Here is a 24,154-nt window from a genome sequence, read left to right as displayed (position 1 = left end):
ATAGAATTTTATCCTCAAAGTAGAATTTTAGCTATTCTTACTTTTTGTGCCATAGCAGAAAAAAATTTCAACTTTATTTTATTGAGAGAAGCCCTCAGAATCACTCAGTTGAGCTACAGAAGGCTGACATTTTGAAAATTAACAGACAGCAGTTTTCGGCCCATATGAGATACCTGTTCCCTTATTTCTTTCATTTTTTCCAATCTCTTGAGTTTTGTTGCATATTCTTGAACTTCTTTTAATCCAATATCTGTGCAGAGACGAACCAAGAAACGCAGACCTAAATTGTAAAAAATAGTTTTAGAAAAATATTAATACACAATGTTGAAAATATAACAAATCGAAGTCTCAATCTTTTGGGACACAACTAGGAATGATACTCACAGTGTTTGTTTCTATTAAAAATTAACTACAGTTTGTATTCTCTGGCCCTATGGAAATGGTCTTCCTTGAAAGAGGACCTAAAGGGACAGACTCTTTACCTGCCCTGCCCTCAAGTGAGACCACACCATCTACTTAGAGGCCTTCCCATACTCTTTATGTCTTTATCTGCTTTTCCTTTACACCACTTATGACTACTGACATATGTATTTGTTTATTGCCTTTCTCTTCGCAGGAATTTTTCATCTGTTTTCTTTCTGCCATGCCCACAGTACTTGAACAGTGCTGTATACCAACATTGTAGCATCACTCCACAAGAATTTGTAAGTCAGCAATTCATGACCACTAACATATTGTAAAAGTAATGGTACCGGGGCGCCTGGGTGGCTCACTGGGTTAAAGCCTCTGCCTTCCGCTCAGGTCATGATCCCAGGGTCTTGGGATCGAGCCCTGCGTCCGGCTCTCTGCTTGGCAGGGAGCCTGCTTCCTCCTCTCTTTCTGCCTGCCTCTCTGCCTACTTGTGACCCCTCCTCCTCTCTCTCTGTCAAATAAATAAAAAATATCTTAAAAAAAAAAAAAAGTAATGGTACCAAAATGATTTAAAATGTCACTATATAAATTGCCCATGTATACATTTATCTTAATTCATAATAAGAACATAATTTACATATATTTTACAAATAATACTTAACTATTTCTCTTACCTACTTATCCTTAGAAAGAGTAGCTTAGGAATATTAATGTAAAATAAAAATCATTGTTTTTGGTAGATGGTCTCTGAAATTTAGTATGTCATCTAAACTCTCTAGAGCTGGTCAATTTTTGCTAACTGAAGAATATGTTTTAAATATGAATTACCCTATTGGGTTTATCAGAAAACTACTCTGCTCAAAACAAGATATTACACCAAATTTTTTTTTTCTATCACTGTAATTAAGGTAGACAAATTATAATTTGTTTTGAAAATTATCCAGGCTGAAGTCATCTTGAACATTCCCTATGGCACAGGTAATCATTCATTTAATTTTTAGAGTGAATCTTTTTTTAAAAAGTATTTTATATATAAGTAATCTCTACACCCATACAGAGCTCAAACTCACACCCCTGAGATCAAGAGTCACATGCTCCACCCACTGAGCTGGCTAGGGGCACCTTAGTGTCAATCTTAAACTCTCAATAAAGAAAGACATTTGGACTTGCGTGCAGATTCTCCCTGTATTGGTCCAGTGCACAGGTACTATAGCCACTGAGGGGGTTCTTCATCAGCAGCAATTCTGTCAATGCAATTTGGCAATGTCTGGGGACATTTCTGTTTTTGTAACAAGGGAGTGGAAGTGCTAGGAGCATCTGGTGGGTAGAGGCCAGGGATGCTGCTAAACATTTTATAATCCGTAGGATGGCCGCCCGCAGTACAGAATCAGCTCATCCTAAATGTCAATAGTGCCAAGGTGGGGAAGTTTGCCCAGAAGACTTTTGGGTTGCTTCATTTTTACAAAAGATATTGCTACCACTCATTTAATCTCTGAATCACCAGTTTCCTAAAGTGACTGAGATTAAGAATCACATAAAAAACTTATAAAAAGACATAGGAGGGGCATCTGGGTGGCTCAGTTGGTTAAGCATCTGACTTCCGGCTCAGATCATAATCTGGGGTCCTGGATTGAGCCTGTATCAAGTTCCCCGCTTAGCCGCTCAGCCAGGGAGTCTGGTTCTCCCTCTCTCTCTGCCCCTCCCCTCCATTTGTATGCGCTCTCTCAAACCCTCTCTCAAATAAATAAATAAAAATTAAAAAAAAAAAAAGGAAATGAAAGATATCTGTGTCTACTGCAAACCTAAATGAGAATCTCTGTAGGTTGAGCTAGAAATTTGTGCTTTTTAAAGTTTTACATGTAATTCCCACATAGCCTGTTTCCTGATGGCATTTGCAAACTACCCCTGTAAAAACAAATCAGCTTCTAATCGGCATTAGAAAAGTTCTTGCTCCTAAGATGCTACCAAAGGTCATAATTCTGAGCTCTCTGTTGTTATCTTTCACAAAAGCCAAATGGAGAAAAAAATTAATGAAGGAACATGCAGTACATCTCACTCCCCGATCAAGTTGGGCCACTGGAAAACTTGGCATGGGAAAGATTTATCTTACTGAACTGAAATGGATTGTTTATAGTGTTCATTGTTAACTGAAAGACAAAATTAAGAAGTCTTTCAAACATTTTATTTGCTGTGGGGATGTCACAAAAGCAAGGAGCTGCTATAACTTTAATTGATCTTATCAAATATATCTTTTGGTTTCACAACATAAATGAAGAGTTAGAAATGTTTTTGTCTTCCCAAGGAATTACTTTGTTTCCTCATAAATAGAAAAGATTATATAACTGATTACATTTTTTCTCTTTCCTTTAGGTGCAAAGCTATTCAGGGCCAAATACACAGCTTAGTGGGAGTAGGCAGCATGTGAATATGGATCTTCTGTATTTTCTAGATTGTGATTTTGTTGTTGGAACTCCTGTAATACTTCACGTTATTACTTTAAGTTACATAAAACCCATTATGCAACAAGATGGGGAATAAATAAGTTTTTTCTACAAAGCAAACTTCACAAAAGGGAAATAAGCCCAATATCAACATAATGTTTTAAACTTAAAGTAACGTTAAAATTCATTTGCTATCTGTATGAGCAGGATGATTGTTCTACTTTCATAAACTCTGAAAGTATTTTTCAACCTCAGAAAGTTGCATATTAAGTGGAGTTAAAAATGCCTTTTCTGGGGTGCCTGGGTGGCTCAATCGGTGGGGTGTTTGCCTTTGGCTCAGGTTATGATCTGGGGACCCTGCGATCCAGCCCCACACTGGGCTCCCCAGGGAGCCTGCTTTTCCCTCTCCCTCTGTCCTTCCCCCTGCTCGCGCCCTCTCTCTCTCACAAAAAAATAATTTAAAAAAAATGTGTTTTCTATAAAACATCAGTTTATGAACTTAAAAAAAATTTATTCTTCAAATTTCATAAAACCTGAAATACAGATGTTTACTACTAAAGAGAACCCAGTGGTATACTTAAATCCATCAAAAATTAAATTCTATACAATGTACCTGCATAGTCAAAATTTCTGATCATATAACCATATGTGTAATCATGTATCACAAATTACAGGCTGGTAGTTATATATGCAATTACTGTAGCAAATGTAGTTATCACACTTAATGACATAAAATGTGAGAACTTATAGCTTCAAAGTTACAAGATGTAAACTCACATTCAACATTTTCTGGAAATTTTCTGTGAATATCCTTATAAGTATCTAACGCTTTTTGGTAGTTACCTATAAATAAAAAAAGAGAAAAAACCACACTAGCAGATTATAAAACTTAATAAGATTCAGCAAAGTAGTAATTTTAATTCAAGACACTGGCACATTTATTGCTTTAATAAGAAGACTTTCATGTTTTCCACAAGCATATATAAACTATGATTAATATAACTTCTGAAAGAAAATGTACAGAGAAATTTGAAAAAGGGGTAGAGCAGAAGTAAAAGGGTGATGACTGAAACTTAGTTTAGTCTTTGGGGCACCTGGGTGGCTCAGTCAGTTAAGTGGCTGCCTTTGGCTCAGGTCATGATCCCAGGGTCCTGGGATCAAGCCCCACATTGGGCTCCCTGCTCAGTGGGGGACCTCTCCCTCTCCCATTCTCCTTCCCTGTGCTCTCCTGTTCTCTGTCAAATAAATAAATTAAAATCTAAAGAAAAAAAAAGAGGGGTGCCTGGGGTGGTTCAGTTGTTAAGCATCTGCCTTCGGCTTGGGTCATGATCCCATGGTCCTGGGATCGAGCCCCGCGTCAGGCTCTCTGCTCATCAGGAAGTCTCCTTCTCCCTCTCCCACTCCCTCTGCTTGTGTTCCCTCTCTTGCTGTGTCTCTCTCTGTCAAATAAATAAATAAAATCTTTAAAAAAAAGAAGATAAAAAGTTTAAGAAGAGAAACTTAGTTTAGTTCTTAAAAAGTGTCAAAAATTAAGATCTATTCAATTTCTAAAAATTAAAGATTATTTCAGAAGAACTCACAAATTCAAAAATTTAAAAATTGAAACATTAAAAAGTTTACAGAAAGCATTTTGTTTTATAATACAATAAATTTAGCTTCATAGCAGCAAAGAATAGGAAAAAATGAATTTTTGATCTTTGCTAAAATCTCAGTAAACAATGAATCTCTCTGGGCGCCACTATACACAAAGCCTAGCCATGCTGACCCTCCAAGAGCTGTGGTGAGAACTGGATGCAACAGAGACAGGAAGTACCCAGCATCCAGAAGCTCTCAATAAATATCATCTTCTATTCTTCTGATCTGTACTTCAGTAACACAAGGGAGGTTCCGTCTTAAATCACTCAGAATACCTCAAATGTATGTACATTTTACATAGGCTTGACACAGTAATGAACACTGGTAACTCAGAACTCACTCTGATATCAATAACATGTGCATACAGGACAGTGATGTTATAGATCTCATAGGAAATACAGTAACAGCAAAGACCAATGATCTAAATGATTTGAGGACTCCTGTCATTCTGAAGGAGGTCATGGGGGTAAAGAAAGAAACCTACAAAACAGGATGAGAACACTGTTAATACTGTCACATCTATGCTCCCCTTGGATTGAGGAATTTATTTTCCCGGATCATTTGGCTCTATAAGAGGGATTACAAATCTATTAACATTTATCTCCTTACTTAATCTCTGCTGAAAGTCTTAATTCTATCATTCACTTCCTGGTTAGTCCAACACTACTAATATTGCCCTGCTCCATGCTTCAGGACAAGTGTAGCAGTACAGTATGGAATAAAAACAGTTCCTGAAAACACAAAGATACCTAGTGGTATTCGGTATAGAAAACACTGCCCCAGTCGTTCTGGTCCGGGGCCTTCTTCAGGCTCCTCTGGTGTGAGACAGTTTTCGAAAGTTTGGCAGAGCATACAAGGATGTTTAGAATTAGGTGAACAGAAAATGGAAATGTAAACTAATGTGTACAGAACGTCTATTTTTCTGAGACAAAGTTGTCAAAATGATTACATGTTAACTTTGAAAAATAATGACTGTTCTTAATAGTAGTGATGGATTATATGATTAAGACCCACTTTGTAAGCCTAACTTTTTTTTGTATGTCGTAATTACTATGCTTCTCATATAATGGTTCAATAGGTATAGTAATCAAAAGCTAATGTTTTAATAAACAAATATGCAGTTGGAAAACCATTATGTGGATAATTACCTAAAAGATATAAAGAAGTAAAGTATATAAAATGAATAAAATTAAAGCATTTACCACTTCTTCTAAAACAACTAGCTACCATCAGCTGCCATTTCACTTGTGTAGGCCTATAAAAGAAATAAATTATATGAAATCAGAGATGAAATAGAAATAATCTGTGATGATCAGTTTTATAAAGCTATACATCTATAGTATCTTTCAAGTTTTTTCAAATGCTTTTTTGGCCTTTGATTAGATCTTTATTATTGACAACAGCATATATATAATTTCTTTCATTATTACCTATCATATGCATATTGGAAAATTTAAATTTAAGAGTCCTTCAATATAGTTCATGCCTTATTTAGATTTTATGTGAACCACTTAACCTGTTTGGCTAAAGACAACTGCATTCTATTTTAAACATTATCATATCTTTGCCATAATTTTATACTTTGGCTTAGTACCCTAAGAATTAGAAATTTAGGCTTGCAAATTTAGTACCCATGAAGCAATTTCTGACCTTATGTGTGAATAATTGGGCTTCAGATAAAGACAGAGTAGAAAAGAATTGTATTCATCCTTTTTTTCCCCTCTTAAAATTTTTTTCCTCTCTCTTTCTTTCTTTCTTTCTTTCTTCTTCTTCTTCTTCTTCTTCTTCTTCTTCTTCTTCTTTTGGTGATCCTGCTTTATTATGCAAGGCTACAGGCTCTCAACCTTTTTTTAAGATTCCATTATGCAGTATTTGAGAGTACTACCACATTATGTAATTCAACCAACAATTATCAGATGGACCATTTATACAAAATCTGGGAAATACAAAGCCAAATAAGATACCTGACCCCCTCAAATTTTATAACCTTTTCCTTTATAAAAAATTGTGTGTGTGTGTGTGTGTGTTCCAAAATTAATTGTTTATGCACCTCACCCAGTGCTCCATGCAATACATGCCCTCCTTAATACCCACCACCAGGCTCACCCAACCCCTTACCCCTTCCCCTCCAAAACCCTTGGGGTTTGTTTCTCAGAGTCCACAGTGTCTCATGGTTTGTCTCCCCCTCTGATATCCCCCAACTCACTTCTCCTCCCCATCTCCCAATGTCTTTTTCTAAAATAAGTAATAATGACCAGGATTTCTAAAGACACTTACAAATATCTAAGAAAATAAGAAAACAAAATTTGAAGAAACGAAAGACTAGGAAATAACTGAATGTTTTTCTTTCTTTTTAGACTCTTCCTTCCATTTACCTGATGACTTCAAAGACAGATAGCCTCACCCCTACTCAAATTGATGGCACAGCTACCAGCTTTGGAGTTAGATTAAATCAGGGTTTAAATCACAGCCCTACTACTTGGGCAAGTTACTTAACCTCAAATCCACTCCCTACACAGCCATCCCCTTTGATCTAAAGAAAACACGTATCTAATCACATACTTCCCTCTTTAAAATGTATCACCTCCCTTCCAACTACATGTTAACTCCAAGGTCCTAATCCAGTTCATCCACTGTTAGCCATTTGCTGCCTCTCCAACTCCACTTCCGTGGTGCACTGCCTAACATTTCATGCTACAAGTCCAAACAGGAGGACAGAGTCCCCTGCATTCACTGCATTTTCTAGACTCCTGGTCTTTCCACACACCATTACTTCTACTTGGAGGCTCATTCCAACCTCGTTTATGCTCTTTCACGCTTGACAGGATTAGACATTTTAGGCACTCTTCCAACGTCCTAGAATCTGTTAGTACTGTATTTACTATAATATATTAAGTTTTGAAATATCTTATTAAACTATAAATTCCTGAAGGAAGCAGAGTCTTTGTGTTCCTAGGACCTAAGCATGATGCCTGATATATACTGGGAGATCACTAATCATTAATTTTCTCATTTACATATTCAAGTATGTATCTTTATTATTTCCTTCAAGGTTGGGATTATGATTTTTAGTTTGGTAACCTTTTAATTCTGTGAACTTGATAAGTTATTTAAACTTCCATCTCTGTTTACTCATCTACAAAGTGGGGATAATAATAGTACCTACTTTGTAAAGTTGTTGTGAGGATTAAATAACACAATATATGTAAATAATAAACATTAGTTATTATTATAACCACTTCTTTTCTCTTCTTTAGGAAAGCCTTATTTCATGAATGTCACCTACTGGGAAATTTAAAAAACACTAGAGCAGTAGTGTATGCATGGATATGTGTGCATCCTTATATGGAAAAAGGATTAATTATTTTCAACCACTAAAGTAGCCCAGTGAAGAGAGGAAGAACAGAGTTCAGTGACTTACTGTTAAGAAGGAGTAGATAACATTCTGGGTTATTAATTATAGTAGATCATTACTGCAGATTATCTGTGACATTGCTCACTTCCATTAGCACAGATAATTGGATACTGATTTAATGTATATGATCATCACAAGATTTTATGCATTAACAATAGTTGATAAGCTGTCATGTATAATAAATGAAATGAAGTACAATTTAGGACATGAGATAGATGTATTTTATTAATCTTCGGAATTAAACTGCCATGATCCTATTGTTACTTTTAGTAACTAGAGAGAGCCCAGATGCTATTAATATAGGTTAGGACAGTTTTGCCCAAAAGTAAATGAAAAAGCTAATTGTTTTCGCTTGTCTCTTTTATCTTACTATCAGAACCTAGTTTATAAATAATAAGTCAAGTTTACTTCTTGAATGAATGCCTACTTCTCTCCCCAATCCTCAAAGTAAAGAAAAATACTACTATTTTACAGATAGCACATTAAAGACATAGTGATTTAAAATAACATCCCCTTGCCCCAGCACCCCCAGCAAACTGGTTATAAATTGACTAGCACAGTATAATGAATAGAGGACTGTATTAAAAGTTTGAAGTATTTTAAATCTACAATGACTTAGCTTTAAATTATAGAATTATGAAATTTTAGAAGTGGAAGTAGCCTCAGACAGCAATTCATTCCACCTATTCATCTTCAAGGAGAATGAAATGGAGATGCAGACAAGCTTGCCTAAGGTCACTGTCCCAACAGTACTTACCAGGATAATATCCCATATAAATCCCTTATGTCACACTTGCAGAAAGTAATGAGGGATAGAGTCTGAGAATTACCACAGGGAAGAATTATGATCTCTGTATTTGGAATAAGTAAGCACGACTGGAAAGTCATGACTTCTGGATTTAAGATGGCAGAGTAAAAATCTTTTATTTTACAATGAGTTTCCGGAAATCAACCCCCAAAACAGGGAGGATAAGAAAGATGAGTTCAAATTCTGTCTCAGATGAAACTTTAAAGCCATATACAAATGATGGATGATGGATAAAAAAAGTGAAACCTGACTTTAGCAGGGCAAAGAAAGATAAAACTCAAGTGCTTGCCAACAGCATACTGAAAACAGGTGTTCAGATCTTCTCTGCAAGCATAAGAAATGCTCAAGAATTGGAATCACCAGCTCTGAGGAAGAGGGGGTAGGCATGAAACTACAAAAAGGAAAACAGACTGGAAATGTGACTGAAAAGCAGCTGGACACCCCCTCTGTGTAGCCAGGGCACCCCTACCCCTAGGAGCTTCTCAGGAAGACTCCAGCCCACGTGCTGGACAGAAAACTGAAAGATGGGGCAGAGTCTGCTTCTGGAGCAAGGAGATGCTCAGTTCAGCCCCTTTCAGCTGCTGGAATGACGAGAGCCAGGCTTACATTCCTGAGGCACATATTTACCTATGAAGTTACCAGGATGCTCCTCTGAATACACTGAATGGCCCCAGAGAAAAGACTAGAGTTTTAAGATGAACTCTCAGGAACAAAACCATACTATCAACATATTCTAATGTAGCATTTCGTGAAGGTGCTACTGGCATTTAGGGTGAGACAACTCACTGCACAGGTTCTCTGCACATTACTGAATGTTTACCATCCTTGGAGGCTGCCTACCTAATACCTAATACCCTAATACCTTCCCCATCATCATGACGATAAAAATACCCTTCTCCCTACATTTCCAAATGGCTCCCCCAGCCTAGGGCAAATGTTGCCTTTCTTTGCTCACATTATCTTTTTTCTTTAGTTTTTACATCTTTTATTGTGAAGTATAACACATATGGAAAAGTTCAAAAAACATATTACACAGCTCAATAAACCATAATAAAGTGAAGACTCATGTAATTGCCCTGCAGTTCAAGAAACAGGATATTGCCAACACCCTAGAAGCCTTCTTCACACTTCCTTCCAACATTACTTCCTTCATCTACAAAGGCAACTACTATCCTGACTTTTTAACACTGATTTAGCATTTTTGAACTTTACATGAATGAAATAATATACTAGGTACCCTCTTTTTATAGCTTTATTGAAATACAATTCATGTAACATATAATACACTCATTTAACATGTATAATTCAAAGGCTTTTGGTGTATCACATTAATTTTTAAAAATTATGATTAAAATATACATGATAAAAAATTTGCCATTTTGGGGTGCACACTTCAGTGGCATTAATTATATTCAGAATGTTGTACAATCCCTACTACTGTCTTTTCAAAACCTTTCCATTGGCCAAACAGAAACCACACAACCACTAAGTATTAACCCTTCATTTCTCCCCCGACTCTAGTAACCTCTAATATACTGTCTCTGTGAATGTGCCCATTCTAGAGATTTTGTACAAGTGGGATCACACCATATTTGTCCTTCTGTGTCTGGCTTCTTTCGCTTAGCGTGATGTTTTCCTGGTTGTAGCATGTGACATGTTGTAACATGGGTCAGAATGTCATTCCTTTTTATGGCTGAATAATACTCCATTGCATATATACAACCACATCTTGTTGTTTATCCATTCATCAGTGATGGCTACTTGCGTTGTTTCCACCATTTAGCCTTTGTGAAAAATGCTATAATTATGCATATACAAATACCTGTTTAAGTTCCAGCTTTCAATCCTTTGTATAGATCTAGGAGTAGAATTGCTGAATCATATGGTAATTCTAAGATTAGCTTTCTGAGAAGCCACCAAGTGATTTTCCATAAAATACCACTTTACATTTCTATCCGCAATGTACAGGGTTACAATTTCTCCATGTAATTTTATTATTATTTTTGTTGTTGTTGTTTTTAAATGTAACAGCTGCCCTAAAAGCTGTGAAGTGGTGTCTCCTTGTGATTTTGATTTGCATTTTCCTAATGACTAATGATGTTGAGAATACTTCTGTGTGCTTAATGATCATTTGTATACCATTTTGGGGAAATGTCTACTCAAATCCTTTGTCTATTTTTAAAATGTTTTCTTGTTCTTGTTGTTATTGAATCACAGAAGTCCTCTATATAGTCTAGATATAGTCCCTTATCAGATATATGCTTGCAAATATGTGGGCTATCTTTTCATCCTGTTGATAGAGGCTTTTTATGTCCAAGAAGTTTTAAATTTTGATGAAGTCTAATGTATCTATTTTTTTTCTTTTATTGCCTGTGCTTTTGATGTCATTATATCTAAGAAATCATTGTCAAATCCAACAGGATAAATATCTTCCCCTCTGTTTTATTCTGAGAGTTTTATACTTTTAGGTCTTACATTTAGGTCTTTGATCTATTTTTTTTTTTTAAGATTTTATTTATTTATTTGACAGAGAGAGATCACAAGTAGATGGAGAGGCAGGCAGAGAGAGAGAGAGAGAGAGAGAGAGGGAAGCAGGCTCCCTGCGGAGCAGAGAGCCCGATGCGGGACTCGATCCCAGGACCCTGAGATCATGACCTGAGCCGAAGGCAGCGGCTTAACCCACTGAGCCACCCAGGCGCCCCAATTTTGAATTAAATTTTATATGGGGGTAAGGTAAGGGTCCAACTTCATTCCTTGATATCCACGTGGAGATCAAGTTTTCTGAGTGCCTTTGATTGGAAAGATTGTCCTTTCCTCATTGAATGGTTTTGGCACCTTTGTTGAAAATCAATTTACTATATACATGAGGACTTCTCCCTGAGTCCTAGATTCCATTCATTCCATGTCTGTGTTTGTGTCAATATTGTTTTGATTACTGCAGTTCTGCACCAAATTTTGAAATCAGAAAGTGAGAACTCCAACTTTTTTCTTTTTCAGATTGTTTTGGCTGTTCGAGGTCCCTTGAGATTCTGTATGAATATTAGAGTGAGCCGAGCAATCTGCTTTACTCAGTCCATCATTTCAAATGTTAGTTTCATCTGGAAATAATGATTAATCTGGGCACCCAGTGGCCAGTCAAGTTGACACATAACATCAATCATCTCAGTAGAATTCACCAGTGAAGCTATCTAGTCCAGGGATTATTTTGTTGGAATACTTGATTACTTCATTCAATCTCCCTACTAGTTACAGGTCTATTCAGATTTTATATTTCTTCTTGAATCAGTTTTAGTTGATTGTGTGTTTCCAGGAATTTGTCTGATTTATCTATATTATCTAACTTGTTGGCATACAACTGTTCATAGTATTCTTATAATCTTTTGGTTTCTTCAAAATTGGTAGTAATGACCCTACGTGCACTTATAATTTTAGTAATTTAAGTATTCTATCTTTTCCTTCATCAATCTAAGCTAAAGATGTGTCAATTTTATTAATCTTCTTAAAGAACCAACTTTTGGTTTTACTGATTTTCTCTATTGTTTTGCTGTTCTCTATTTATCTCTGATTCCGTATTTATAAATTTTTCTGCTTGTTATTGGCTTATTCAGTATCTTGCAGACCTAGCTTACAGATGGATACTGATTTTATTTAATCTGTCAATCTTTTTCTTTTACTGGAAGATTTTAATCTATTTCTATTTAATGTTATTACTAATATGGGATGATTGCTTCTTCTTTTTAGATATTTGTTCTGTGTATTTCATGTTTTTAGTTCCTCAATTCCTCCATTACTGCCCCTTTTGGGTATTTAGTTGATTTTTTGTAGTGTACTATTTTGATTCTCATCATACCTTTTCTGTGCATTCTTTTATGTTTGCCTTTTAAATTATATAGGGAAAAGAAAAGTTATAAGCCAAACTAAAAATATAATACTGGCTTTTATTATTTACCTATGAAGTTACCTTAACAAGTGTTCTTTAATATTTTCTTAGGTCTTGGGAGTTATTGTCTAGTGACTTTTCAATTCAGCCTGAAGGATACCCTTTAGCATTTCCTGTTGGGTAGGTGTACTGGTAATAAACTCCCTCAGCTTTTGTTTATCTGAACATGTCTTAATTTCTCCTTCATTGTCTTCTTTTCACATGACACAAATACTCTTATTTTCTAAGCCATTTAACAAGGTATAAAACCAGTCTTAGTGGGTATCTGGGTGGCTTAATAAGTTAACTATCTGCCTTTGGCTCAGGTCATGATCTTAAGGTTCTAGGATCAAGCCCCTCGTCAGGCTCCCTGCCCAGCAGGAAGTCTACTCCCTCTCCCTCTGCCCTTCCCCCCACTCATGTTCTCTTGCTCTCTCTCAGATAAATAAAATGCTTTTTTTAAAAAATTTTTATTTATTTGTCAGAGAGAGAGCACAAGCCAGCTGGAGAGGCAGAGAGAGACCACAAGCCAGGCAGAGAGGCAGAGGGAGAAGCAGGCTCCCTGTTGAGCAGGGAGCCTGATGCGGGACTTGAGCCCAGGACTCCAAGATCATAACCTAAATTGAAGGCAGATGCTTAACGGGCTGTGCCACCCATGAGTCCCTCAGATAAATAAAATATATTTTTTTAAACAATGAATTCTGGAACACTGAAAAGAAATAAAATGAAATAAAAAAAAAAGGTTTTAATTTTTTGACAGATAGAAACACATCGAGAGAGGGAACACAAGCAGCGGAAGTGGGAGAGGGAGAAGCAGGCTTCCCAACTGAGCAGAGAGTCTGATCGGGGCCCCGATGTGGGGCTGGATCCCAGGACCCTGGGATCATGACCTAAGCCGAAGGCAGACGCTTAACGACTGAGCCACCCAGGCCCTAGATAAATAAAATCTTAAAAACAAAACAAACAAACAAAAAACCAGCCTTAGCTCTCAAGCCATAAAAAACAAGCAATCTGTAGTAGTGGGTAGTTGTTGACTCCTACTTTATTTTTAAAATTTTTAATGTTTTTATTTAAATTCTGGTTAACATACAGTATTATATTAGTTTCACATATACAATATAATGATTCAACAATTCCATACATGACCTGGTGCTCAGCGTAAAAGTATACTCCTTAATCACCATCACCTATTTAACCCCCTGCTCCACCCACCTCCCCTCAGTAACCATCAGTTTGTTCTCTGTAGTCAAAAGTCTGTTTCTTGCTTTGCCTCTCTCTCTTTTTTCCCCCTTTGCACACTTGTTTTGTTTCTTAAATTCCACATGAGTGAAATCATATGGTATTAGTCTTTCTCTGACTGGCTTATTTTACTTACCATGATAGTCCTAGCTCCATCCATATCATTGCAAATGGCAAGATTTCATTCTTTTTTATGGTTGAGTAATATTCCAGCACATGCACATGTGCACACACACAGATACAGAAACACACACATCTTCTCTATCCAGTCATCAGATGATAGACGTTTGGGCTGTTTCCATACTTTGGCTATTGTAAATAATGCTGCTATAAACATCAGGGTGCATGTCTCCTTTTGAGTTAGTATTTTTGCATTCTTTCAGTAAATACCTACTAGTAAAATTACTGGATCATGGGGTAGTTCCACTTTTAACATTTTGAGGAACCTCCATACTATTTTCCACAGTGTTTGCATCAGTTTGCATTCCCACCAACAGTGCAAGAGGGTTCCCCTATCTCCACATCCTAGCCAACACCTGTTGTTTCTTGTGTTGTTTATTTTAGACATTCTAACAGGTGTGAGGGGTACCTCATTGCAGTTTTGAGTTGTATTTCCCTGGTAAGTGATTATGAGCATCTTTTCACGTGTCTTTTGGTCATCTGTATGTCTTCTCTGGAGAAATGTTTGCTCATGTCTTCTGTCCATTTTTTAATTGGATTTGTATTTTGGGTGTTGAGTTCTATAACTTCTTGATATATTTTGGATAATCACCTTTTATTGGGTAGGCCATTTGTAAATATCTTCTCCCATTCTGTAGGTTGTCCTTTAATTTTGTTGACTGTTTACTTTACTGTGCAGAGGTCTTTTATTTGGATGTAGTCCCAATAGTTTATTTTTGCTTTTGCTTTTCTTGCCTCAGGAGACATATCTAGTAAGAAATTGCTATGGTCGATGTCAAAGAGGTTACTGCCTGTGCTCTCTTCTAGGATTTTTATGGCTTCAGGTCTCAAATTTAAGTCTTTAATCCATTTTGAATTTATTTTCATGTATAGTAAAAGAGAATGGTCCAGTTTCATTCTTTTGCATGTAGCTGTCCTGTTTTCCCAACACCATTTGTTGGGGAGACTATATTTTTCCATTAGATATTCTTTCCTGCTTTGTTGAAGATTAATTGACCATATAGTTGTGAGCTCATTTCTGGGTTTTCTATTCTGTTCCATTGATCTAATGTGCATGTTTTTGTGCCAGGACCATACTGTTTTGGTTACTACAGCTTTGTAATATAACTTAGTGCCAGAGTTGTGGTGCCTTCAGGCTTACTTTTTCAAAATTACTTTGGCTATTTGGGGTCTTTTGTGGTTCCATACAAATTTTAGGATTAGTTCTAGTTTTATGAAAAACACTATTGGTTATTTTGATAGTGATTGAATTAAATGTGTAGACTGCTTTGGGTAATATAGACATTTTAATAATATATCTTCTTCTAATCCATGAGCATGGAATGTCTTTTAATTTCTTCATATCCTCCTCAGTTTCTTTCATCAGTGTTCTATAGTTTTCAGAATACAGGTCTTTATGTCTTTGGTTAGGTTTATTCCTAATTATTTTTGGTGTGATTGTAAATGGGACTAATGGGACTAATTCCTTAATTTCTCTTTCTTCATACAGGTGTACAGAAATGCAACAGATTTCTGTATGTTGATTTTGTATTCTGCAACTTTGCTGAACTCATGTATCAGTTCTAGCAGTTATTTTTTTAAAAACGATTTTATTTATTTATTTGACACAGAGAGAGCACAAGTATGCAGAGCAGCAGGGAGAGAGAGAGGGAGAAGCAGGCTCTCTGCTGAGCAGGGAGCCCGATGTGGAGCTTGATCCCAGGACCCTGAGATCATGACCTGAGCAGTAAGCAGGTGCTTAACCAACTGAGCCACCAAAGCACCCCTCTAGCAGTTTTTTTTGTAGAGTCTTTTGGGGTTTTTATACACAGTACCATGTCATCTGCAAATAGTGAAAGTTTCACTTCTTCCTTTCCAATTTGGATGACTTTTATTTCTTTTTGTTGTCTGATCGCTGTGGCTAAGACTTCTACTACAATGCTGAATAAAAGTTGTGAGTGGACAAAAAGAAATAAAGTACATGCAAAGAAATAAGTTATTCTTGACTGTAGAGGAAAAGTTCTCAGTTCTCACTATCCACTTAGGATAGTGTTGGCTGTGAGTTTTTCATATATGGCCTTTATTATTTTGAGGTATGTTGCTTCTAAACCTACTTTGTTAAGGGTTTTTTTTTTTTTTTTAAATCACGAATGGGTGTTGTACTTTGTCAAATGCTTTTTCTGAATCTATTGAAATGATCACATGGTTTTGTCCTTTCTCTTATTAATGTGATGTATCATGTTAACTGATTTGCAAATATTGAATCACCCTTGCAAACTAGGAATAAATCCCACTTGATTGTGGGTTGTTTTTTTTTTATGTATTGTTGGATTCAGTTTGCTAGTGTTTTTTTGAGGACTTTTGCGTCTATGTTCATCAGAGATATTGGCCCATAGTGCTTTTTTGGTGTTGCCTTTATCTGGTTTCAGTATCAGGGTAATGCCGGCCTCATAGAATGAATTTGGAAGTTTTCTTTCCATTTCTATTTCTTTGGATAGTTTGAGAAAATAGGTATTTACTCTTCTTTAAATGTTTGGTAGAATTTTCTTGTAAAGCCATCTAGTCCTCGAGTTTTGTTTTTGGAAGTTTTTGATTATTGATTCAACTTCTTGGCTGGTTATTGGTCTCTTCAAATTTTCGACTTCTTCCTGTCTCAGTTTTGGTAACTTAATATATTTCTGGCAATTTACCCATCTATTCTAGGTCATCCAATTTGTTGGTATATAGTTTTTCATAATAGTCTCATAACTATTTGTGTGGTGTTGGCTGTTATTTCTCCTCTTTCGTTTGTTACTTTACTGAATTGAAACCTTTCTCTTTTTTTCTTGATAAGCCTGGCTAGAGGTTTATCAATTTTTTCAAAGAGCCAGCTCCTGGTTTCATCGATCTGTCCTATTGGTATTTTTTGGAATTTCTGTATCATTTACTTCTGCTCTGATCTTTATTATTTCCTTTCTGCTTTCTGCTGGTTTTAGGTTTTATTTGTTGTTCTTTTTCTAGCTCCTTTAGGTATAAGGTTAGGTTGGTTGGTTGAGACTTTTGCTTGCTTCTTGGGGTTGGTCTGTATTGCTATATACTTCTGTCTTAGAACCACTTTTGCTTTATCCTAGAGGTTTTGCACCCTCATGTTTTCATTTCCATTTCTTTGCATGTACTTTTTAATTTCTTTTTTTAATGTCCTTTTGATTCTTTCATTGTTTAGTCACATGTTATTTAACCTCCATGTATTTGTGGTCTTTCCAGAGTTTTCCTTGTGGTTGACTCCTAGTTTCATTGTGTTGTGGTCAGAAAAGCTGCATGGTATGACTTCAGTTTTTTTGCACTGGTGTAGGCCTGTATTGTGCCTAATATAATCTATTTTGGAAAATGCTCTCTGCACACTCGAAAAGAATGTGCATTCTGCCGTTTTAGGATGGAATTTTCCAAACACATCTGTTAAATATATCATTCCAGAGTGTCCTGCAGAGCCATTGTTTTCTTGATTTTTTTTAGATGATCTGTCCCTTTATGTAAATATGTGCTCAAGTCCCCTACTGTTATTGTATTATTATTGATTGTATTATTATTGATTCCTTTGTTTGTTTTTCTTTATGTATTGGGTGCATAAATATTTACACAATTGTTTTATCTTCTTTTGGATTGTCCTCTTTATTATTAAATAGTGTTCTTCTTTGTCTCTTGTTAGTCTTTGTTTTAAAGTCTCATTTGTCTGATAAAACATTGCTACTCTGGCTTTCTTTTGACATTCATTTGCATCATCCCCTCACTTTTGATCTGCAGGTATCTTTAGGTCTAAAGTCAGTATCTTATAGGCAGCGTTTGTTTTAACCACCCTGACACCCTATGTGTGATGAAGCATTTAATGACTTACATTTAAAGTAATCATCGATAGATATATATTTATTGCTATTTTATTACTTGTTTTGTGGTTGTTTCTGGAGCTTTTCTCTGATCCTTTCTTATCTTTCTTTCATGTTTTGCTGATTTTCTTTAATAATGTATTTAGATTTCTTTCTCTTTATTCCTTACATACTTAGTAGTTTTGATTTGTGGTTACCATTAGATGTATACAGCATCTTCTGCATATAGTATTCTATATGAAGCTGATAGTTGTTTAACTTTCAATCCATTCTTTAAATGTCTCCTCCCCATGTTTTAGGTATATGGTGTCATAGTTTATATCCTTCTCTTTTGTGAGTTCTTTGACTGATTTCTTGTAGAAATATTCATTTTTACTGCTTTTGTGTTTTCTACCTTCATACTGTTACTTCTAGTCTTTCTTTTCCATTCATAGAGTCCCCTTTAGTATTTCTTGCAGGATTGGTTTAATGGTCATGAACTTCTTTAATTTTTGTCTGTGAAACTATTTCTCCTTCTACTTTGAATGTTAGCCTTGCTAGATAGAGTACTTGGTTGCAGATTTTTCCTATTCAGCACTATGAAGACATCATTCCACTCCTTTCTTGCTTGGAGAATTTCTGCTGAAAAATCTGCTGATTGTGTTATGGGTTTTCCCTTATAAGTAACTGTCCTCTTCTGTTGCTTTTAAGATTAAAAAAAAAAAATATATATATATATATATATTTTATATATATATATAAATATATATATATATATATATATATATATATATATATATATAATTTATTTATTTATTTGACAGAGATCACAAGTAGGCAGACAGGCAGGCAGAGAGAATGGAGGAAGCAGGCTCCCTGCCGAGCAGAGAGCCCGATGCAGGGCTCGATCCCAGGACCCTGGGATCATGACCCAAGCCGAAGGCAGAGGCTTTAACCCACTGAGCCACCCAGGCTCCTGCTTTTAAGATTTTTATCACCATAGTTTATCACCATATTTTGCTAGTTTAATTCAAATATGACTTGGTGTGAATCTGCTTTTGTTGATTTTTTTTTAAAAGATTTTATTTATTTATTGGACAGAGAGATCACAAGTAGGCAGAGAGGCAGGCAGTGAGAGAGGAGGAAGCAGGCTCCCCACCAAGGAAAGAGCCTGATGTGGGGCTCGATCCCAGGACCCTGGGATCATGACCTGAGCCGGAGGCTTTAACCCTCTGAGCCACCCAGGCGCCCCTGCTTTTGTTGATTTTGATGGGGATTCTTTGTGCCTCCTGAATCTGGATACGTTTCCTTCCCCATATTAGGGAAGTTTTCAGCTATTATAAAATATAATATAAAATTTCTGCCCCCTTTTCTTTCTCTTCTTTGGACTCTCATAATATGAATGCTATTATGTCTGATGGGGTCACTTCTCATTTTGCATAATTCTTCTTTCTCTCTTTAGTTCAATTCATTGTTTTTCATTACTTTGTCTTCCAGGTCACCACATTGTTGCTCTGCTTTTTCCAGCCTGTTGTTCATTGCATCAAGTATGTTTCTACTCTTATTTATAGCACTCTTCATCTTTGATTCTTTTCTAACTCTTTCATCTCTGTGTTATGGGTCTCACTGATATTTTTTATTCTTTTCTCAAGTCCAGTGAGTATCCTTTTGATAACTGTTTTAAATTCTCCATCATGTATGTTACTTGTATCTGTTTCACTCAGATCTCTGTCTGTGGCCTTATCTTGTTCTTTCATTTGGGGTAATTCCTCTGTCTTCTCATTTTATCTAAATCTCTGTGTGCTTCTGCATATTAGAAAAACCAGTTATAGGGGCACCTGGGTGGCTCAGTGGGTTAAAGCCTATGCCTTTGTCTCAGGTCATGGTCCCGGGGTCCTGGGATCGAGCCCCACATCGGGCTCTCTGCTCTGCAGGGAGCCTGCTTCCTCCTCTCTCTCTGCCTGCCTCTCTGCCTACTTGTGGTCTCTCTCTGTCAAATAAATAAATAAAATCTTTAAAACAAAACAAAACAAAACAAAAACCAGTTATGTCTCCTGCTCCTGAACATTATGACTTTATGAAGACTTCATGTAGTGCTCAGGGCCTGATTCTTCAGGAAATGTCTCCAGCGTGTGCTGTGTGTGCTCTGGTTGCTCTGCCCTTCAAGCTAGTCATCTGCAGAGGGCCTCCTTGCCTATTGTGGTCAGTGTTTGGTCCCTGGCCTGAATGTGCATGAATTTTAACTAGGTGTGTTCCAGTCTACTTGTGAAATAAGACCTGTCACCACCTCTACCAAAACTGAGGCCCTGCAAAACTCTGGTTGGGACATGTAGTGCGGGCATGGATTTGTGCTGGTTTTCCGGGGGAGAAACCTGCCATGCCAGAACTGAGGTAAGCCTTATTTAAAAGAAGGGCATTTCCACCCAATCACCAAGGGGTGGGTCTTAGTGTAAACAAGTTAGGTCACCAGTGTTGGTGCTATACTGCTTCCTGCAGGAGGACCTGTGCTTATACTGAAGGGAGGGAAATGTCACTGGCCAGCTCCTTTTTTCCTGGAGAGGCCTCTCCATGAATGCTGCTTTTCAGGGACATGATCTGAGAAGGTAAATAATCTCCCTATTTTGGACCTCTGGTACTCTTCAGATCACTGTTTCCATGCTGAATGTCCTTGGGTTGTTCCCCTGCCTTCTCTCCAAGAGCAGTCCAGCCCTCTGACACTTAAAACTTTAGCCTTTAAGCCTCTTGGGTTGCAAGAACTCATGAAATTCAACGTCTCTAACTTTCAAAGCCAATAGCAATGGGGAAATGTTCCCCTTGTGCATTCCTGTGTGCTTCTTTCTTGCCCTTCTCTGCAACTATATTCCCTCCCCTCCACAGCAGCCAGGATCCATTTCTTCCCTAAACCACATCTCTATACTTCTTACCTTCGTCAATGTGGCCTCTTCACTACCCTCAGTTGTGCAGCATGTTCTGCCAGTCTTCAGACTGATTTCCAGGGTATTTAGGATTATTTGATAGTTATCTAGTTGTATTTATAGGATGAGGCAAACCTAGACCTCTTACTTTGCCACTATCTGGCCATCCCTTCATTCTGGAAGGATTGTTTTGCTAGATATAGAATTGTTGGGTTGACAGTAATTTATTTTAGAATTTTGTATCATCGTACTGTTTTTTTTTGGCCTCCAAGATTTCTGAGAAATCTTGATAATCTTGATAATCTTACCAAGGATCCACTGTACTTTATGAGTAAGTTTTTTCTTGTTGCTTTCAAGAGTCTTTGTCTTTTGGCAGTTTTATTATAATGTGTCTTGATGTAAGTCTCTGGGTTTTTCCTACTTTAAATTCATTGAGTTTACTGGATTTGTAGAGACATGTCTTTCCTCAAATTCTGGAAGTTTCAGTCACTGTTTCTTGAATCTCTCTGCTTCTTTCTCTACCTCTTCTCCCTCCAGAACTCCTACAATGTGTACATTGGTCTGCTTGGTTGTATCCCATATTTATAATAATCATGATCAATATTAAGAAACAATTTCTAATGCAAAGAATTCTCTAATAATGTTATTACATTAGATGGACCAGTTATGACTAAGATTTCTTGATGTTTTAAGAAATGATTTATGGATAAAAGAAAATAGGAACCAGTAGTATAGGTTTAACACAATTACCAAAAATATTACTAAGAACCATAAACATCTAAGAAATATAGCAAAGTGAGGGGTTTCTACCGTAAAGGAACACTAATGACAGGTAATGAAGCTTAATTCAACTATGTGCCAACTACTCTGGAATATGTAAAGAACTATATGGCACAAGAACAAACACCTCTTCACTGCCTCCAGAGAGCTTACATTTTTATTATAGAGGTAAAAATCACCTGACAATTAAAGACTTAGAATATAAAAAAAGGAGAAAAAGTGAAGATTAGATGTATGGTACAGAAAATAAATGCTCAGGAAAATGAATGCCCAAACTCATACTGAATGTCTCTGTCACATAGCAAGAAGCAAGTAAAAACAGGTGGGAATAGAAAGTAAATGTACAGGAAGGCAGGGAGAGGGGAATATTAAGGGAGTTCCTAGAAAAGACTTCTCTATTTCCCGGAAAATTTAAGTTTAAAATAGGTAGATTGAGGAGATCTGTGAGGAATATAGGAAAGGCAGTTAGTCAGGAACACTTACGACTAATGAGGAGTGTTTACAAAATATAAATTTGTATGACATCACCCCATCTAGTTACAGAATTTATGTCCAGTAAATTTATGTCCAGTAGTGCTTCCAAGGCTGTATATGAATAGAATAGAATGGAATAAATGGTTGGATTAATCCATGAGCTGAAATGTATTGGGACAGATTGGGCAGGAAAGCAAGAGAGAAAAAGTAACCAAGTAAGCAAGAAAGGAAACAGATGTGATCATTTAAACAGCCTATAAAGGTCAGCCTCAGAAGTAAAGCCAGGAGACACTGAAACTGCAAGAGAAAGGAAGGTCAAGAGACTGGACGTCTTATCAAAGAAAAGCATAATGGAAAGTAAGTTATATGGAAGTTGGGAAGAGAGGTTATGTTCAGACAGGTGGATATTAATGAGCTTTTATTGGTATAAATGTGCTGGGTGATAATTAGAATTGGGTAAGATCTAGGTGGCTGAACTGCAGAAGAGGTAAAGATGTCAATGAAGTTAGGGAGGTTAAATCTGTGAAACTAGACTATTGATGGCATAGAGAGAGAGAACATGAACTAGACAAGGTAAGAGAATGGCTATGAAGTCAACATTTAACATTCACAATTAGGAGTCAAAGATGGAACAGTGGTGGATGAAGCCTCAAATTAGGAAGGCTGTTATATGAGTTAATGGGCTAAGGCTAGGGTTAGTAGTAAGTGTAATAAAAAGTGTAATACCTATGTAGCTTTAGTCTCAAGCATATGATTAAACAAAAACTATCCCCTTATGTTGGTGATTAGTTTTATAATTTTCAAAATATTTATGTGATTTAAGAGATTAAATGGGATTAAATTTTATGACATTAGCTAATGAAGCTAACATCATAAAAATTAATTATCTAGGGGCGCCTAGGTGGTTCAGTCAATTAGAAGTCTGCCTTCAGCTCAGGTCATGATCTTGGGAGTCCCAAGACTGAGCCCTGCATCAGACTCCCAACTCAGCAGAGGGTCTGCTTCTCCCTCTGACCCTCCCCTCACTCATGCTCTTTCTCTCTCAAATAAATAAATAAAATCTTTTCTAAAACAATTTTCTAGGAGAAGAGTCTAAAGATGGTGAAGAAGTAGGAGACCTTAGCTTCATCTGGTCCCACGAATTCAGCTAGATAACTACCAAACCATTCTGAACACTTGCAAACTCAACTGGAGATTGAAGAAAAGAATAGCTGCAACTCTACAAATAGAAAATTGACCACTTTCTTCAAGGTAGGATGTGCGGAGAAGCAAATCTGAGGTGACATATGGGAAGACAGACCACAGGGGAGGGAGCATTCCTAAGCCAACTACTGGCTAGTGATATAGCAGTGCTTATAGAAGTGTGCTCCAGTGAGGGACAATCCACCTGAAAGGAGTGCAGGTGGCTAAGTGGGGGCAGAACCCTAGGTGGGATAGTGTAGTCTTAGAATTCCCCAGGATCACAGGAAGACTGTGGATGCCTGAGAGCAGCAGAGCTGCCAAGGCATTGGAGCAGGGAAGGTGGCTGCAATTAGCAATCCCATGAGTGGGCTCTCAGCTTGGGGTTGCCATGTGAACCATGGCATAATCAGGTGACTGTTCCCAAAAAGGGGCCCAGCCAAGATGCTGGACTGGTGAGAATCCCCTTCCTCCCCTAGGAGGAGTGGCATGGGAGCATGCTGCAGGAGTCTTCAGGGTTTGGAGACTTGAAATGGGGTTGTGTGCCTGAGTTAGAAACACTCAGTCATAGGCTGGATGAGCATGGAGTGTGGCCGGAGACCAGGGAGACATGAGTGATTGACTGCTTTTCCCTGAGGGAGCACTAAGGAGCACTAAGCACTAAGCACTAAGGGAGCACTTAACGCTAAGGGCCCCAAGGTTTTGGCTCTGGGCCTAGAGATTGGGAAGCCACCATTTTCATTCTCATCCTCTAAAGCTGTGGGGAAAGCCTTCAGGGAACAAAAGCCACAGAGAGCAAACTGGAGCAGATTATTTATACTGGGCCCTTGGCAAAGTTGCTGCAATTCCAACTGGGGCCAAAAATCTTAAAAATCAAAGCAACAGGTCCCTCCCCCAGAAGATCAGCAAGAACATTCAGCCAAGACCAAGTTAACTGAGC

At 37.1% G+C, this 24,154-nt stretch overlaps 1 protein-coding gene across 5 annotated transcripts in view; it reads right to left on the bottom strand.

The window, feature by feature from the left end:
- IFT88 (intraflagellar transport 88) overlaps positions 1 to 24,154 on the bottom strand; it is a 148,568-nt gene that overhangs the window by 29,423 nt on the left and 94,991 nt on the right. For 4 of the 5 annotated variants that reach the window (XM_032838225.1, XM_032838228.1, XM_032838229.1 and 1 more), the window contains 3 exons: positions 5,690 to 5,742; positions 3,630 to 3,695; positions 174 to 280 (listed from right to left, as the gene is read on the bottom strand). In XM_032838225.1, the coding sequence (XP_032694116.1) occupies positions 174 to 280; positions 3,630 to 3,695; positions 5,690 to 5,742 (226 nt within the window). The remainder of the gene's footprint in view (positions 1 to 173; positions 281 to 3,629; positions 3,696 to 5,689; positions 5,743 to 24,154) is intronic. The other variant, XM_032838230.1, reaches the window with a different exon arrangement.

This window comes from Lontra canadensis, unplaced genomic scaffold, assembly GCF_010015895.1.
Source record: "Lontra canadensis isolate GAN:19392208 unplaced genomic scaffold, GSC_riverotter_1.0 scaffold103, whole genome shotgun sequence".
Classification (NCBI taxonomy): Eukaryota; Metazoa; Chordata; class Mammalia; order Carnivora; family Mustelidae; genus Lontra; species Lontra canadensis.
This window is presented reverse-complemented; position numbering and strand designations above follow the sequence as displayed.